This window comes from Entelurus aequoreus, linkage group LG17 (assembly GCF_033978785.1).
Source record: "Entelurus aequoreus isolate RoL-2023_Sb linkage group LG17, RoL_Eaeq_v1.1, whole genome shotgun sequence".
NCBI lineage: Eukaryota > Metazoa > Chordata > Actinopteri > Syngnathiformes > Syngnathidae > Entelurus > Entelurus aequoreus.
The window spans coordinates 44,164,025-44,181,692 of NC_084747.1; the positions used below are offsets into that span (position 1 = coordinate 44,164,025).

At 40.0% G+C, this 17,668-nt stretch overlaps 2 protein-coding genes across 7 annotated transcripts in view; both read right to left on the bottom strand.

Annotated features, from left to right (window-relative positions):
• The window catches only part of aopep (aminopeptidase O (putative)), a 203,733-nt gene extending 198,265 nt beyond the window's left edge, over positions 1-5,468 (bottom strand). For 3 of the 4 annotated variants that reach the window (XR_009821729.1, XM_062025734.1, XM_062025733.1), the window contains exons 1-4: positions 4,561-5,459; positions 4,320-4,489; positions 1,001-1,157; positions 181-340 (exon numbers count right to left, since the gene is read on the bottom strand). Coding sequence is in view for 3 of the 4 variants with exons in the window: in XM_062025734.1 (XP_061881718.1) it covers positions 181-340; positions 1,001-1,157; positions 4,320-4,489; positions 4,561-5,147 (1,074 nt within the window). In the remaining variant the exon portion in view is untranslated. Of the gene's footprint in view, positions 1-180; positions 341-1,000; positions 1,158-4,319; positions 4,490-4,560 lie in introns of all 4 variants that reach the window. The other variant, XM_062025735.1, reaches the window with a different exon arrangement.
• Positions 5,469-6,983: 1,515 nt separating this feature from the next.
• The window catches only part of dock8 (dedicator of cytokinesis 8), a 173,447-nt gene continuing 162,762 nt past the window's right edge, over positions 6,984-17,668 (bottom strand). For 2 of the 3 annotated variants that reach the window (XM_062025731.1, XM_062025730.1), the window contains exons 47-48: positions 10,732-10,902; positions 6,984-8,201 (exon numbers count right to left, since the gene is read on the bottom strand). In XM_062025731.1, coding sequence (XP_061881715.1) covers positions 8,150-8,201; positions 10,732-10,902 — 223 coding nt within the window. In that variant the 3' untranslated portion in view covers positions 6,984-8,149. The remainder of the gene's footprint in view (positions 8,202-10,731; positions 10,903-17,668) is intronic. The other variant, XM_062025732.1, reaches the window with a different exon arrangement.

Here is a 17,668-nt window from a genome sequence, read left to right on the forward strand (position 1 = left end):
AGGTCAAAGGGTGCAAATGTTTGGGGCGTTTTAAAGTCTCTGAACACATGCATTAAAATGTATGACTCAAGTTGAGTTGGCACGTCGTACTGTTGCCATAGCGATGCAAACAAAGACTGTTGTTTAGCTGACTTTTCCAGTCAATATAATATATTCTGTCAAGTTAGGAAAGCTTTCCACCTGGGCTTTCTGCAGCAGGCTGACCGGGGCGAACACGCGATGAGGGATCACACGCTGGGATATCACAGACAGCTCTTTGAATCGACAAGGGTAGTCGCCATGAGAACAAGGGAAGCCGTCGTCCAACATGGGTGAATTATTAGAGGCGGCCTGGTCTCCACTGTAACACAGTCAAAAGAAAAGGTTGAATCCAAGGTTAACAAAAGTATTTTTATACATTTCCCCCATTGAGAGAGCACAGTGTGCGTGAGGTGTAATATTCATTCCATGTGTCTCTTTGTTCTAGGCGTGGGAATGAAAGCCATGGAAATATGGAATATATTCAAAACCGCTCCTAAAAATATGAAGGTGTCACTATGCAATCGTATTCGGTCTTAAATCCAACAGGCAGCGCTGACTTTATCCTCCCAATCAGGACTGTTCCAAAAGGGTTTCGGAGCCACATCCAAGTTTCCTTCCCAGCCATTCACTGAAAATAAAGGGCTTCCTTGTAGTGGGAGATTCCTGAGGCCGGCAGTAGGCTACGGCTGGACTGCCACGGGAGGAAAAACCGAGGAGGAGGAGGTTTACTGGAAACCACTGGCAGACACAGCAGTGTGACGGGGACCCCAAAGCACTGCCTCCACAGCAAGCTAGTGTATATACAGCACAATGAAAACTTAGACTTTACTGACACACACTCCATGGATGATTTAAGATGTATGGAATTTTTGGTGCCCTAATCTCACCAGCGGTTTGGTGGAATAATAAAGAAATGGTCATGGAATGCGGACAGGCCGGAAAAAAATATAAACACTTTTAAAAACTAATAATGGCATACCTGCCAGTGTGGAGCATAGAAGTTACTTCACTGCTTGAACCTCCCTGGGAGGACACATGAAGAGACTCTGGAGTCACTTGCTGCCAGTGACCAACTGCCAAGGTGAAGGTGGATGCAGGCATGGGCATGGCAACGTAGTAATGCCAAATTGAGAAACCTGCGGAAAAACAAATGCTTGTAAAAGTCAAGTGTTATGTTAGGATGAAATTAATGGGCAGTAAATAGGCAAGTGTTTTTGTTTGGGCATATATGGATTTTAAAACGGTATTTCACAGTGATGCCATTATGACATAATTGCCAACTCTCCCGAATTTTCCGGGAGACTCCCGAATTTCTCCCGATTTCCAGCCGGACTTAAGGCACGGCTCCTCCAGGTCCGTGCGGACCTGAGTGAGGACAGCCTGTCGTCACGTCCGCTTTTCCTCTATATAAACAGCGTGCCGGCCCAGTCACATTATAACATCTACGGCTTTTGGAGAGTGCACAACTGCACACACAACAAGAAGGAGATGAAGAAGAGACAGTCATGGCGACGACGAGTGACAGAGTAGAACGAGGATGGACAATTCAACCCTAAACTCACTCCTCTCCTGCAAATTAAATTTCACAGATGCTGCCTGTAATAGAGTGATATAAGTGGTGAATGTTGGGTATAGTGTTCTGTGGTTACTTTTTGGTTGGCCAACGGTTTACGTTGTATTGCGCACCCTGACGGCAAGTGTGGGAGTCGGTTCTGAAGTATGAAGTAAAGAGACGTAACTTCATTACCTCGCCTGGTTATTGACTCCAACCCAGAATATTACACTGCCCATACCTATGCTCCTTTAAAGGTTGTGCTACTGGCTGCAAAGCATTGCACTTTCAAATACAACAATGAATAGAGGAGTGTTATGTGTGTGTATATGTGTAAATAAATGAACACTGAAATTCAAGTATTTATTTTATTTATATATATATATATATATATATATATATATATATATATATATATATATATATATATATATATATATATATATATATATATATATATATACATACATATATATATATATATATATATACATATATATACTGTATATAGCTAGAACTCACTGAAAGTCAAGTATTTATTTTATTTATATATATATATATATGTATATATATATATATATATACATATATATATATAAGAAATTTTACTGAATTCTAGCTATAAATATACTCCTCCCCCCTTAACCCCGGCCACCTCAACCCCCCCCCCCCCCCCCCAATCTCTCGAATTCGGAGGTCTCAAGGTTGGAAAGTATGCATTATGATACAATAAAAAGTCTTAGCTTAATATACATTTTTTAACTTTTAGCAACCTATAGGTGTCACATAAGACATTTGGTTCCTCCCCAAGACCTAAACCTACTTAAATTATATACCAAGTATTGCTATATCTACTTATAATGTATGGTATGATGTGGTTTATTTGTTTCAGGCATGCTTATTAACAAGTTACATGATGGAAAGGACAATGCAGGTATAAATAGACTAAATATAGCGATATAAAATATAACATATATTCGTAATATTCACATAATATATGTACAGTATATTATATATACTGATATATTATATTATGTCTATGTCATATATACAATATATAACAATTACCAATTACAATATTACAGTATATATGACAGCTGCAGCATAAAAGACAGAGTAAATCCAGCAGAAAATAGAAAATAGACATTAAAAACAAAGAGAAGTAGCTAACATGTCAGGTGTCAGGTAATAGACAGATGTCATTTATTGCTGGATGGAGTGCGGAATGAAGGAGTTCTTGAATCGAACACTGTGGGAACGAAGCTGAAGGAGCCTGTTGGAGTATGAACTCCGCTGTCCCTCAATTGTCTGGTGGAGTGGGTGGGCAGGATTGTCCATGATGGCCAGCAGTTTGTCCAGTGTCCTCCTATCCCTCACTGACACAAATGCCTCTAACTGCGTGCCAATAGTTTGGCCGGCTTTCCGGATCAGTTTGTCAAATCCGGTACATATATGTTATATTTTATATTGCTAATACGCTACATTTTTAGTCTACTTTATACCTGCATTATCCATTCCATCCTTACACTTTCCATCTTTAGTAACTGAGCTACTGTGTGGAACAATTTCCCTTGTGGATCAATAAAGTTTAGTCTAAGTCTAATGCTTTTAATGCCCCATGGAAACCCTAGACATGGAAACAGGACATTAACAAAATGATTTAAAATGAATGGAAAATGTAGACCAGTGGTTCTTAACCTTGTTGGAGGCACTGAACCCCACCAGTTTCATATGCGCATTCACCGAACCCTTGTAAAATAAAATGTTTTTTTCTTAATTTAATATTAATTCATAAATATTAATCATGAAATGATGTTATTATATTAAAGAAATACTAATAAAGATATATGTTACAAACAGAACGTTACAAGAATGTACACATGATCCCATGTTTACATATCATTGTGCAACATTTAATGTTTTAGTGGGAACTAAATGCGATATCGGAAAGGGGTAAAAATCCCATGGAAATGACTGCTGTCATTTGATTATAATAATAATAATAAAACATTTAACTTGGTATTTAGTTAGGTTTGGGACAGGTGTGCTGCTGGTGTCTGATGTCGCTCGTATGTGCTCCACTGAAGGAGTTTTTGCATTTTTGCTGACGCATATGGAAAATTAGAGGGAACATTGTTTGGGGGTATCCATGATACGCCGATAGGGAGAAGTTTTTATTTACAGGATGAGTCGGGTGTTTATTGACCTTTGGTGGTCATGAGTTTTGGGTTATGACCGAAAGGACAAGATCACGGGTACAAGCGGCCGAAATGAGTTTCCTCCGCCGGGTGGCGGGGCTCTCCCTTAGAGACAGGGTGAGAAGCTCTGCCATCCGGGGGGAGCTCAAAGTAAAGCCGCTGCTCCTCCACATCGAGAGGAGCCAGATGAGGTGGTTCGGGCATCTGGTCAGGATGCCACCCGAACGCCTCCCTAGGGAGGTGTTTAGGGCACGTCCGACCGGTAGGAGGCCACGGGGAAGACCCAGGACACGTTGGGAAGACTATGTCTCCCGGCTGGCCTGGGAACACCTCGGGATCCCCGGGAAGAGCTGGACGAAGTGGCTGGGGTGAAGGAAGTCTGGGCTTCCCGGCTTAGGCTGCTGCCCCCGCGACCCGACCTCGGATAAGCGGAAGAAGATGGATCGATCGAACCCAGGTTGAGAACCACTGATGTAGACCAATGCCTGCTAAATACCACATGGGAATTTAAAGATATAATATGTGACAGTAGAACGAGAAAGTCTTACTTGTGTCAACGCCCTCAGTAGGTGCAACCTGTTCTTCCCCACTCATCAAGACCACACACTCCTTGGGGGCCCGCACTGTTGCCTGCCACGTTGACATGGCAACAGGCGGCTCCTGGCAGGGGAAAAGCGCTCTGTTGTTGATGGGTGAGCCAGCAGTGTACACACACGCCCTGGAATGAATAGTATAATCAACATATAGATCAGATGACAACGTGAGATTATTATTAGACTGTTTACCGACCTGTCATCCTGGTCCTGGGTCCACCGGATTGAGCTACCCGTCGGCCTCGTCTCGTAGCAGATCCTGAGAGCCCGCGGGAACCCCCACGGGGAGGAGACCCCCTGCTTCCGAACCCGCAGACTCCAGCGGTCTGTGCAAAATCGCAAGGAGCCGCCATCCTGCTCGGCGGGGGCACGGCTGCACTGGGAGAATAGCTCCTGCTGCTGCCTCCAGTCAGCGGAAGGCATAGAAGCCAGCTTGCGGATGAGGTCGTCAGTGCAGACCCCTGGGAAGGCGGCTGACAAGGATGCCACATCGACTGGCTCGACCTTTGACACATTGAGGTCGCAGCAGTCCAGCACTAAAGTGAAATCACTATGAGATGAAGACTCAATATAATCAGCTTGTGGGGCTGATGAATGGCTTGTATGCTCTGCAGGAGCTACAGGTTCCAGGAAGAGAACCACACAGCCACTTATTACTTTCCTATGAAAATGAACAGTCAGGTCCAACGCATAGTGTCTGACTAGAATGTGCTTTGTATTGGCACAAAGTGGAAGGTCGTCTGTATCAGGGGTTGGCTCCAAATTTTGCTCCATGTTATCCATATGTTTGTTTTAAATGACTAAAATGTTACATACTAGTGTGGCAGGAAAAAAAAAGTACTTTGTGAGTTAGCGTCTTAACATTAAGGCAAGCGCGGTGCCTTAAGGGTGAGCAGCGTTTCGCTAACTTTGAATCCATAAATAACACCGTTGCTGAGTTATGCCGTGACAATGACTTTATTGTATCATTCCAGTGCCCCGCGTTTGAAATAGGAGCGGATAAAAATGTAAGAAGGCGACAGGAGGAGAGGTTGTAAACATACCATGCGCCCCGGAAACACACCGTCAAAACAAGTCGATTGGTGATGACGTAGTTTGTAAGCGACGCGGACATATTGTAGTTCTAGTTGTCTTTCAACCATTTATAGTCGGACTGCGCCAATTTGCCAATTCATCAGATTGGAATTACTATCGAAATTGATCAATAACAAACTTACAAAACTAAATTAATGAAAGATAATCGCGCTGTTTTATATTTTTAACAGTTGTCGAGGCGCTTAATTATGTCGTCATACGATGCGCGACTTTGTAGTTCTTTTCCAGTTCTATAACAACCTTGCTACTTACATCCAGCCATAGAATTATACATTAAAATATAACATTTCAAATAATTAATTTTAAATTATCATAATAATTCATTTAAAATTACCATATTTAATTATTAAAATAATTGCTTGTTTATCAACAACTTTAGCATTTTATTCATTACATTTTGAAGCTCTCAGAAGCCAAGTTATGTTATATTCCTTAAGATTTATTTATGCAAGTTTGAAGTATCAATTATCTAAACACAGTTTTGTTTGCATATTTTCAGGATATATATATATATATAGATATATATATATATATATATATATATATATATATATATATATATATCTATATATATATATATATATATATATACACACTACCGTTCAAAAGTTTGGGGTCACATTGAAATGTCCTTATTTTTGAAGGAAAAGCACTGTACTTTTCAATGAAGATATCTTTAAACTAGTCTTAACTTTAAAGAAATACACTCTATACATTGCTAATGTGGTAAATGACTATTCTAGCTGCAAATGTCTGGTTTTTGGTGCAATATCTACATAGGTGTATAGAGGCCCATTTCCAGCAACTATCACTCCAGTGTTCTAATGGTACAATGTGTTTGCTCATTGGCTCAGAAGGCTAATTGATGATTAGGAAACCCTTGTGCAATCATGTTCACACATCTGAAAACAGTTTAGCTCGTTACAGAAGCTACACAACTGACCTTCCTTTGAGCAGATTGAGTTTCTGGAGCATCACATTTGTGGGGTCAATTAAACACTCAAAATGGCCAGAAAAAGAGAACTTTCATCTGAAACTCGACAGTCTATTCTTGTTCTTAGAAATGAAGGTTATTCCACAAAATTGTTTGGGTGACCCCAAACTTTTGAACGGTAGTGTTTATATATACAGTGGGGCAAAAAAGTATTTAGTCAGCCACCCATTGACTTGGTGAATTCTAGCTGTAAATATACTCCTCCCCTCTTAACCACGCCCCCCGCCCCCAACCACGACCAAGTCAGTCCTACACTGTTCCAATGTCCATTTCTCTTGATGCAATTGTTGATGACTGAAGTGTTGATATCAACCAAACCTAACACCGGACCCCGACTTAAACAAGTTGAAAAACTTATTCTGGTGTTACCATTTAGTGGTCAATTGTACGAAATATGTACTGTACTGTGCAATCTACTAATAAAAGTTTCAATCAACTAAAACGACATTATCAGGGAATATAAACCAGTTCACAAAGTAAACGCTACAGTTTATTCAGGTACTTTTGCAATATTGTGCAGCACCCCCTCGACCATAAAAAAAAAAGGGACAAGCGGTAGGAAATGGATGAATGGATGTACAGTATGTTGAAAGTTTGAGCACAGCTGCAAAATCACAGAAAACAGGGATAAAGCAACTGTAGCCATCCCACACATCTTTAGGTACACAACAATTAATTGTTATATTATTATAATGATAAACATATCAGTGTAGATGTAAACATTCAATTGGGCAGGGTGTACCTTATATTGTGTCCATAAAGTGGTCATACCATTTTTGTGGTGGTTTACACCACCCGTACAATATTCCAATGCTGATGTTTAGCAGTATGCCTGGAAAACCCTGTGCGTATTTGTAAAAAAAAATACAATTTCATTTAATACACTGACCTGTGTAAGCATTTATTGCGATAAACAACAGTAGGACAATACAGCAATCATTTACCAATGAGCTCTAAAGTTGAATACAAATATATAACAGGACCATTTAGAAATGTACTTTCCTGGAATGCACTGGGACAAATGGAGTAAACATGATTCACATTGAAAAAATAACTAAATTGAATCAGAAATTATTGCCATTTCGTCATGAATACCTGGAAGTAAATACACATGCGAACAAACCCTGGCAATAGCATGATTAAAAATAAATCAAATCAATTTTTCGGTTATCTAAAAATAGATTTTCCACAAAATAAAAAGCATATATTTTTACACTATTTTATATTTGAATACCAATCCTCTGTGCACAGCATGCAAACTTATCAGGTAACTCAAAATAAGTTAATAGTATTTAATTTAAGAAAAAAAGAAAAAAAAAAAGAATAGTAGCTTCAAATTCGAAAACATGGAACACAATTACTGTTTTTACCCGACCAAACTGCAGGTTTTATAGTCAGATTCAAATTTTAGTAAGCCCTTTAACACACAAAGGATGACAACATCATTGGCACAAAAACAGGCCCTGAACCAGCCAAGGACCAGGGGAAGGAACTCATGGCTGTGTCACAGCATTGTTAGGCAAAAAAAAGGTACAAAATCTTACAGTGAAGTGCTCAGTGAGTCAATTAAAGTCATCTGTTTCCCTAGAATGGACAAACAGCAAAACACAATTATTATTAATATGAGAACTGTGAATCTTCCATCACGGTGTATTGAGGCAATTCATTCACTCCTGTTCTTGCTGGCGATGGCGTCTCATGAGACTTCCTCCTGACCTCTGCGGAAACTCAGTCGTTTGAAGGAATCCCTGTGAAAATGTAAAGCAAAACCGGGTGAGGAAAGAGTTGAGTGAAGAGACATTGTCAGATAGTTGTCAATATACTAACATAGGAATTCACCGCTATGACCAATTCATACTGTATAGTGTAATCCATCATTTCAGTTAAAGTGGAGTCAAAGATCCTCACGCTTTGAAAATTGCTGGTATTGAACATTCTCATATCTATACATTTAAAAAAAAATCAAATACGCCTGCATTGAGAAAGAAAATATTTTAAAGTACCAGTGTAATAGAAAAATAAATGCTATTTATATGGCATATTGAAATTAATTTTATCCGTGGTTAAACCATATATAATTACATTTCCAATATGCAAGGGATGAGATGATATCGTCTAAACATCCACAGAACGCCACAATTTCAAACAGCCATTTTGAATATTCCCCTCCAACAGAGTTCGACAATTTCCAAAAATTCGGGGTCTGATGACGTCACCGGGGGAACTCCTCTGCACTCTGCAGGGTCCCCATAGTCAGCAGATCAGTCAGGGATGTGTGCTATGGCTATGAGTTGTTTTTCCCTTGGCCTCAGTCTGGACCCCCTCTCCAGGGGCCCAGGCTTGGACCGATTTTATTTAATTTTTTTTAATTTTTTTTTTCCTCAGCCCCCAAACCCCCCCATTGTTTACCTGTATCTCACCTTTTTTGTAAGGGGCGCCAAATGTCAAATAGGTTAAAAACCCCTGCTTTAAAGGCCTACTGAAACCCACTACTCCCGACCACGCAGTCTGATAGTTTATATATCAATGATGAAATCTCAACATTGCAACACATGCCAATACGGCCGGGTTAGATTAGTAAAGTGCAATTTTAAATTTCCCGCGAAATATCCTGCTGAAAACGTCTCGGTATGATGACGTTTGCGCGTGACGTCACGGATTGTAGCGGACATTTTGGGACAGCATTGTGGCCAGCTATTAAGTCGTCTTGTTTTCATCGCAAAATTCCACAGTATTCTGGACATCTGTGTTGGTGAATCTTTTGCAATTTGTTCAATGAAATGAAGACAGCAAAGAAGAAAGCTGTAGGTGGGAAGCGGTGTATTAGCGGTCGGCTGCAGCAACACAAACACGTAGCCGGTGTTTCATTGTTTACATTCCCGAACGATGACAGTTAAGCTTTACCATTGGCCTGTGGAGAACTGGGAGAACAGAGACTCTTACTAGGAGGACTTTGAGTTGGATACGCATGCTTGTGGAGATGGGACAACAGAGACTCTTACCAGGAGGACTTTGAGTTGGATACGCAGATGCGTTACCGTGAGTACGTACGCAGCTGCGGCTTCCAAACATTTGATCGCTTGCCCGTACGTGTGTGCCGCTATGTGCATGTCACGTACGTAACTTTGGGGACTTTGGGGAAATATATGTGCTGTATGAACTTTGGGGAGGTGAACGGTACTTTGGGCGTTGGGATCGAGTGTGTTGTGCGGGTGTTTGATTTGTATTGGCGGGTTATATGGACGGGAGGGGGGAGGTGTTTGTTATGCGGGATTATTTTGTGGCATATTAAATATAAGCCTGGTTGTGTTGTGGCTAATAGAGTATATATATGTCTTGTGTTTATTTACTGTTTTAGTCATTCCCAGCTGAATATCAGGTCCCACCCGCCTCTCACAGCATCTTCCCTATCTGAATCGCTTCCACTGCCCTCTAGTCCTTCACTCTCACTTTCCTCATCCACAAATCTTTCATCCTCGCTCAAATTAATGGGGAAATCGTCGCTTTCTCGGTCCGAATCGCTCTCGCTGCTGGTGGCCATGATTGTAAACAATGTGCAGATGTGAGGAGCTCTTCAACCTGTGACGTCACGCTACTTCCGGTACAGGCAAGGCTTTTTTATCAGCGACCAAAAGTTGCGAACTTTATCGTCGATGTTCTCTACTAAATCCTTTCAGCAAAAATATGGCAATGTCGCGAAATGATCAAGTATGACACATAGAATGGATCTGCTATCCCCATTTAAATAAGAAAATCTCATTTCAGTAGGCCTTTAAGATGTCGAAATGTAAACTTTTTGGTATTTTGACACTTTCTTTTCGAGCTAAAATATTTTGGGCCTTGAATTAATAAACAAGCTCTCAAGTAAAAAAAACAAAAAAAACCTGCCTCAAATGTCACACAAACAATGTGAGATTTCAGCAAATCTCGCGAGAACTCAGTACTAGCAGTGCAACTAAGGCCACTGCTAACGTTAGTGTTTCATTATTTTAAAACATATTATATTAATTCTTAACTTCTTTTTACTGGTACTTATTTTTTGAGGTCAGTTTTTAAATACTTGTAATCCTACATTATTGGAGAACTAACACATTGTTGTATGTTGTTTTACTACTCACATTATGCTTATGTATAGTAATATAGCATTGTAGTGTTGTTTGTGCGTCTTAAATAGTTGGAATTTGGACCTAAAAGTTCAAGAACTATGATCCTAATATTGAACAAGAATGTGAAGACCCTAACAAAAACCATAAAATGTCTTTGATTGTTGCAGGTCACCTATTCTCCAGGCGAGGTCTGATGATGGGCTTGTAGAGCTCAGGAATCTTTCTCTCCAGCATTGGCCTGAGGTTCTCTCGCAGGCGGTTGTAGTTCTTTTTCAGCTCCTGCTGGTACTCCTTCTGGTCCGACGTAATCAAGTGCTTATTCTTCTCGACCGCCTCGCCGCACCTGTCGGGAGAAAAACACGAGAAAACGCTGATTAAGCTGCTAATGGGTGGTTACATTTCAGGTAAATGACATATCACACACAGAATCGTCACTTATGGAACATTAACATGGCCTGTAAGGACACAATAAAGACTGTGGATCCATTTCACTTCACTGCAAAAAGTCAGTGGTCAAAAACAAGAAAAAAAAAAAAAATTAGGGGTATTTTATTTTAACTAAGCAAAATTATCTGCCAATAGAACAAGAAAATTCGGCTTGTCAAGACTTTCCAAAACAAGTAAAATTAGCTAACCTCAATTAACCCAAAAATACCTAAAATAAGTATATTCTCACTAATAACAAGTGCACTTTTCTTGGTAGAAAAAAAAAAGAGACCTCTTTGCTCAATATGTTGAAAAATATTCTTAAATTAAGTAAATGCTAGTGCCATTATCTTGACATAATGATATGCGCTCGGCATTATATTTCTTGAAACCAGCAAACTTATACTAAAAACTAATTTATTGTTCTTAATGGAAAGGCAACAAGGCAACCGCTTGTTACTCTCTTGGTTTCCTAGCCGCTCAGGCAAATCATATGGTCTGAAAATGCATTTTTCCATCGATAACATGACATCATCGCGTCAAGTCCGTGCTCTTTCAGTCAATTAGTGCGCATATATATAGCCCAGACAGTTTTGTTTTTTTTGTAATTTTGAAGAATTTATCTGAATGTGCATGAACTATTTCTGTTCAAAATTGTTAGAAATGTCACGTGTTAAATGTTTAAATATTAACTGTCAGTTTACTGTACTGTGCCAACTGTACTACTATATGAGTACGTGTTTTCTATTGTTTCATTGAAAATAAAACAGCAAAGTCCATTTGGCTGTCATCCGTTTTAATTATGAGACACAATTGTGTCAAAGTCATGATTTTTTTTTTTATGCTTGAAGAAATTATTACTTTAAAAAAGCAGTTTTATACTTGTGAGTGTTGATGACACAGCTTTGCAACAATTGATATTCTAGTTCCAAGCATGTTTTACTCAATATATGTCATAACATCTCAGCAACAAGCTGTAATATCTTACTGAGATCATTTAGGACCAAAACACTTAAAACAAGTAAAACACTCTAACATAAAATCTAGTTAGTGAGAAGAATTATCTTATCAGACAGAAAGTAAGCAAATATCACCCTTTTTTGAGATATTTAATCTTACTTAGTTTTCAGTTTTTGCAGTGTTGTTGTTGTGCAAGGAGAAAAAGTGACCAGAGCGTGGAAGAGATATCAGGAAACAGGGCAAACAAATTTGCCTATACTGGAGTTAAAGGTGACCTATGATGATTTCCGTCCTTTCTGACTTATACAAGTTGTTTCATTGTTGGATACTCATGTTAAACAATTTCAAAAGCATTAAATCATAAGGTTCATGCATTTTGGATGCCCCTGTTTGCGGAGTTTTGCGGTCTGGTTACATTGTGATGTCACAGCGAGGTGGACGTACTTATATGGACATTTAGTCACACACACACACGTACACACACACAGCACTATTGACAATAACATAACATGGCATGGCACTAAGTGACACCTTTAAGCGATGCCCAGATTCAGACCATGCTCACATGCTATGGTATACTTTTGTCTTAGAAAATAGAGCCTTTTCAAATCTTCAGCTAGAATGGAAAGTTTGAAAAACCCTGGCTTCAGCGGATGGCTAAAAACTGGGCTTGTTGGTTCGGGTCATAGAAAATGTATGACATTATTAGAGATGTCCTATAATCGCTTTTTTGCCGATATGCGATATTCCGATATTGTCCAACTCTTAATTACCGATTCCGATATCAACCAATACCGATATATACAGTCGTGGAATTAACACATTATTATGCCTAATTTTGTTGTGATGCCCCGCTGGATGCATTAAACAATGTAACTTTACCATGAATTGATTAACGTGGACCCCGACTTAAACAAGTTGGAAAACGTATTCGGGTGTTACCATTTAGTGGTCAATTGTACGGAATATGTATTGTACTGTGCAATCTACTAATGCAAGTTTCAATCAATCAATCAATCAAAAACAAAGTTTTCCAAAATAAGAGAACTTCAACTCCAGTTATGGAAAAAAGTGCCAACATGGCACTGCCATATTTATTATTGAAGTCACAAAGTGCATTATTTTTTTTAACATGCCTCAAAACAGCAGCTTGGAATTTGGGACATGCTCTCCCTGAGATAATGCTAATACCCACTACAACTATGGGAAATACTATACTTTGACTTTCACAAAGTGCATTATTTTTAAAACATTTTTAAACATGCCTCAAAACAACAGCTACAAAAACAATGAAGGCACACAGCTTCAGTCCAGAGTATACTAGAGCATACTTGCCAACCTTGAGACCTCCGAGTTCGGGAGATGGGGGTGGGGGGGTTTGGTGGTAGTGGGGGGGGTGTATATTGTAGCGTCCCGGAAGAGTTAGTGCTGCAAGGGGTTCTGGGTATTTGTTGTGTTTATGTTGTGTTACGGTGCGGATGTTCTCCCGAAATGTAACAGCTTCTTCCCTCAAGCCGTAAGACTCTTGAACGCATCATAATTAAATTATCCCCTCAACTCCCCCCAAAATGGATTATCTCGCTGGAATAAAAAAGACAATATAACATACATCCATAAACGTGGACGCATGTGAAAAAGTGCAATATATTTATCCGTACAGTAATCTATTTATTTATTTATATATATTTATATATATTTATTTATTTTATATATATTTATATATTATTTATATATATTTATTTATTTATACATGCACCTTATTGCTTTTTTTATCCTGCACTACCATGAGCTTATGTAACGAAATTTCGTTATCTGTGCTGTAAAGTTCAAATTTGAATGACAATAAAAAGGAAGTCTAAGTCTAAGTCTAAGTCTAAGAAATGTGTTTGTCATTCTTGTTTGGTGTGGGTTCACAGTGTGGCGCATATTTGTAACATAAAGTTGTTTTTACGGCTACCCTCAGTGTGACCTGTATGGCTGTTGACCAAGTATGCCTTGCATTCACTTATGTGTGTATAAAAGCCGCATATATTGTGTGACTGGGCCGGCACGCTGTTTATATGGAGGAAAAGCGGACGTGACGACAGGTTGTAGAGGACGCTAAAGGCAGTGCCTTTAAGGCACGCCCCCAATATTGTTGTCCGGGTGGAAATCGGGAGAATGGTTGCCCCGCAAGATTTTCGGGAGGGGCACTGAAATTCGGGAGTCTCCCGGGAAAATCGGGAGGTTGAAACCGATAATTTCCGATATTACATTTTAAAGCATTTATCGGCCGATATTATCGGACATCTCTAGACATTATTACATGTTTTTAAGCTTTATTTAAAAACAACACATTAAAGGCCTACTGAAATGACATTTTTTAATTTAAACGGGGATAGCAGATCTATTCTATGTGTCATACTCGATCATTTCGCGATATTGCCATATTTTTGCTGAAAGGATTTAGTAGAGAACATCGACGATAAAGATCTCAACTTTTGGTATCTGACAAAAAAAAGCCTTGCTCCTACCGGAAGTAGCGTGACGTAGTCAGTTGAACATTTCCGCAAAGTTCCCTATTGTTTACAGTGATGGCGGCCAGAAGTGAGAGCGATTCGGACCGAGAAAGCGACGATTTCCCCATTAATTTGAGCGAGGCTGAAAGATTTGTGGATGAGGAAAGTGCAAGTGAAGGACTAGTGGGGAGTGTAAGCGATTCAGATAGGGAAGATGTTGTGAGAGCCGGGGGTGACCTGATATTCAGCTGGGAATGACTACAACAGTAAATAAACACAAGACATATATATACTCTATTAGCCACAACACAACCCGGCTTATATTTAATATGCCACAAATGAATCCCGCATAACAAACACCTAGGTGTTTGTTATGCTAGCTCCTAGCTACTAGCTCCCGTCCATAGAACCCGCCAATACAATTCAAACACCTGCACAACACACACACTCACTCAGCCTAAAGGACCGTTCACCTAACCCAAGGTTCATAAAACTTATATATTTAACCAAAGTTACGTACGTGACACGCACGTACGGGCAAGCGATCAAATGTTTGGAAGCGCAGCTGCGTACTCACGGTACCGCGTCTGTGTATCCAAATCAAAGTAATCCTGGTAAGAGTCTGTGTTGTCCCAGTTCTCTACAGGCGTCTGTGTATCGAAGTCAAAGTCCTCCTGGTAAGAGTCTCTGTTGTCCGAGTTCTTCGATCTTGACTGCATCTTTTGGGAATGTAAACAATGAAACACCGGCTCTGTTGTGTTGCTGACTTCCCTCGCAAAATACTCCGCTTCGCACCGACAACCTTCTTCTTTGCTTGCTCAGCTTCTTTCTCCATAATGCAATGAACAAATTGCAACAGATTCACCAACACAGATGTCCAGAATACTGTGGAATTATGAAATGAAAACAGAGCTATTTTGTATTGGCTTCAATGGGGAAGCCATACCTCTGTTTCACTGGCTACGTCACGCGCATACGTCATCCTCCAAAGGAGTTTTCAACCGGAAGTTTAGCGGGAAATTTAAAATTGCACTTTATAAATTAACCCGGCCGTATTGGCATGTGTTGCAATGTTAAGATTTCATCATTGATATATAAACTATCAGACTGCGTGGTCGGTAGTAGTGGGTTTCAGTAGGCCTTTAAGTTACTCATGAGTGTGGTTTCATTTTGTCCAGCAGCGGATGCCTGTTTGTGCGCCTCAACACAGACACGGGCGAAAATATGTATTTTTGATATTTCCTGGGATTTTAAAGATGTAATTGTACATCTAATACACTCACTAAATGGAGGGGGGGATAATGACACCAAACTGGCTGAGGCTGCTCTTTCGGGCTTCTGATTGGACAAAATAAGCGTGACAGCCGGGGAGTATATTTTCCTGTGGGCAGAGATTGTTTTGACATTGGACAGAGTTTTTTGAAAATACCCGTGTTCGTGCGGACATGGCCTCAGCTCTGTGGAGATACCATGCCCAGCCCAGACAATAAAGGTCGTGCATTCAGGCGCATTTTCAGCTGTCTCGGGGAAATCTGCCAGAGTTGGAGCCGCCTGTGATCAAATTTTTCCACCTTGGCCATGATCCTGATTGACCCTTGCATGCAATTTGATGACCACAAACCCAAGAACGGCATCAACAATTGTGAAGTAATCCCGCCGCCGGATTTAAGACACCCACTGCTCCGTTTCATGCTAACTGCAGCCAGCAACCCCTTGACAAAGTGATGCAAAACAGCCTGAAGAAAATTGGACGTTTCCAAGCACAATCCACCAGAATGTAACAACTGCATAACAGCGTGATCAATTGCACGGCAGGAGCCAAAATGCCACATCATAATTATAAGGCAGGGCAGTAAGCAGGTTTGGGGTCCTGTGTCGCACGACATGTTGACAAAGCAGTCCGCAAGAAATCAGGGAGACCGCCATAATTACAAACACATGTCAGAGCTAATCCCTGAATCCTTGAATGAGGGTAATATGGAAAATGCATTAATGTGTAACCGGATACAGTAAATAGTTAAGGCAATGAATGAGCAGAGGGGAAGGCAAGAACATGGAGCTGGCTGCCACATGAGGAGACGATGACGTTTGCTGTCTTAATTGCTCCAACATTTGGAGTGACTTCCTGAACCGTTTGGTTTTACCACCACTTTATCAAATTTTGCGGCTTTTCCACTGCACAGTAAGCACCAAAACCTGTCTTAAATCTGAGGTTGAAAACAACACTGCATAGAAACACATCTGTCGGGACGAGGCGCACTAACAAACAACAACAATTCGGGGTTTCCTGTTTTACTTCTCCGACATGTGGCTGTTGACCACTGAAATTTTACCCAAGAGAAGACTGGAGGCAGCAAAGTGGAGACTGTGGAGTAAAAGACTGTTGCATCCATAGGTAAAGCACAACTCCTGGGCAAGCTATCCGATACATCACTTTTCTGCAGAACTTTGTTGTACACTGCAAAAACTGGAATCTAAGTAAGATTAAATATCTCAAATAAGGGAGATATTTGCTTATTTTCTGTCTGATAAGATAATTATTCTCATTGAGCAGAGTGTTTTACTTGTTTTAAGGGTTTTGGTCCTAAATGATCTCAGTAAGATATTGGAGCTTGTAGCTGAGACTTTATGACCTATATTGAGTAAAACATGCTTGAAACTAGAATATCAACTGATGCAAAGCTGTGTCATCAACACTCACAAGTATAAAACTACTTTTTTAAAGTAATAATTCTTACTTTAAGCATGAAAAAAAAAAAAAATCATGATGCCGAGCGCATATCATTATGTCAAGATAATGGCACTAGCAGTGACGTCCATGATGGCAGGTGAGGCGGGAGAAGTTGTGAATGACTGCAGGGCCACAACATTAGGTACACCTGCAGACTGCAGCACGGATTTCATATTTCATTCATTCACAACTCCTCCAACACGAACATTATTGTTTTTGCACTTTTTGGCTTCTTATTAAATAACTTTTTTAAATAGATTCAATCTTGCACGTGGAAAGTTTAAGTGTGGGCTTTAGTTATAACACTCCCGTCAGGGGGTGCGTTCTATGTCGGGGGTGCATTAATCCAGCACAACAGCGGCGCATGGACTTCATTTATAAGTAAAGGTAAGACAATAATAAAAAATTTTTTATTAAATGTACTTTTTTGTGTGCTACAGTCTGTATGTGTAAAGTTAAAGTTAAGTTAAAGTACCAATGATTGTCACACACAC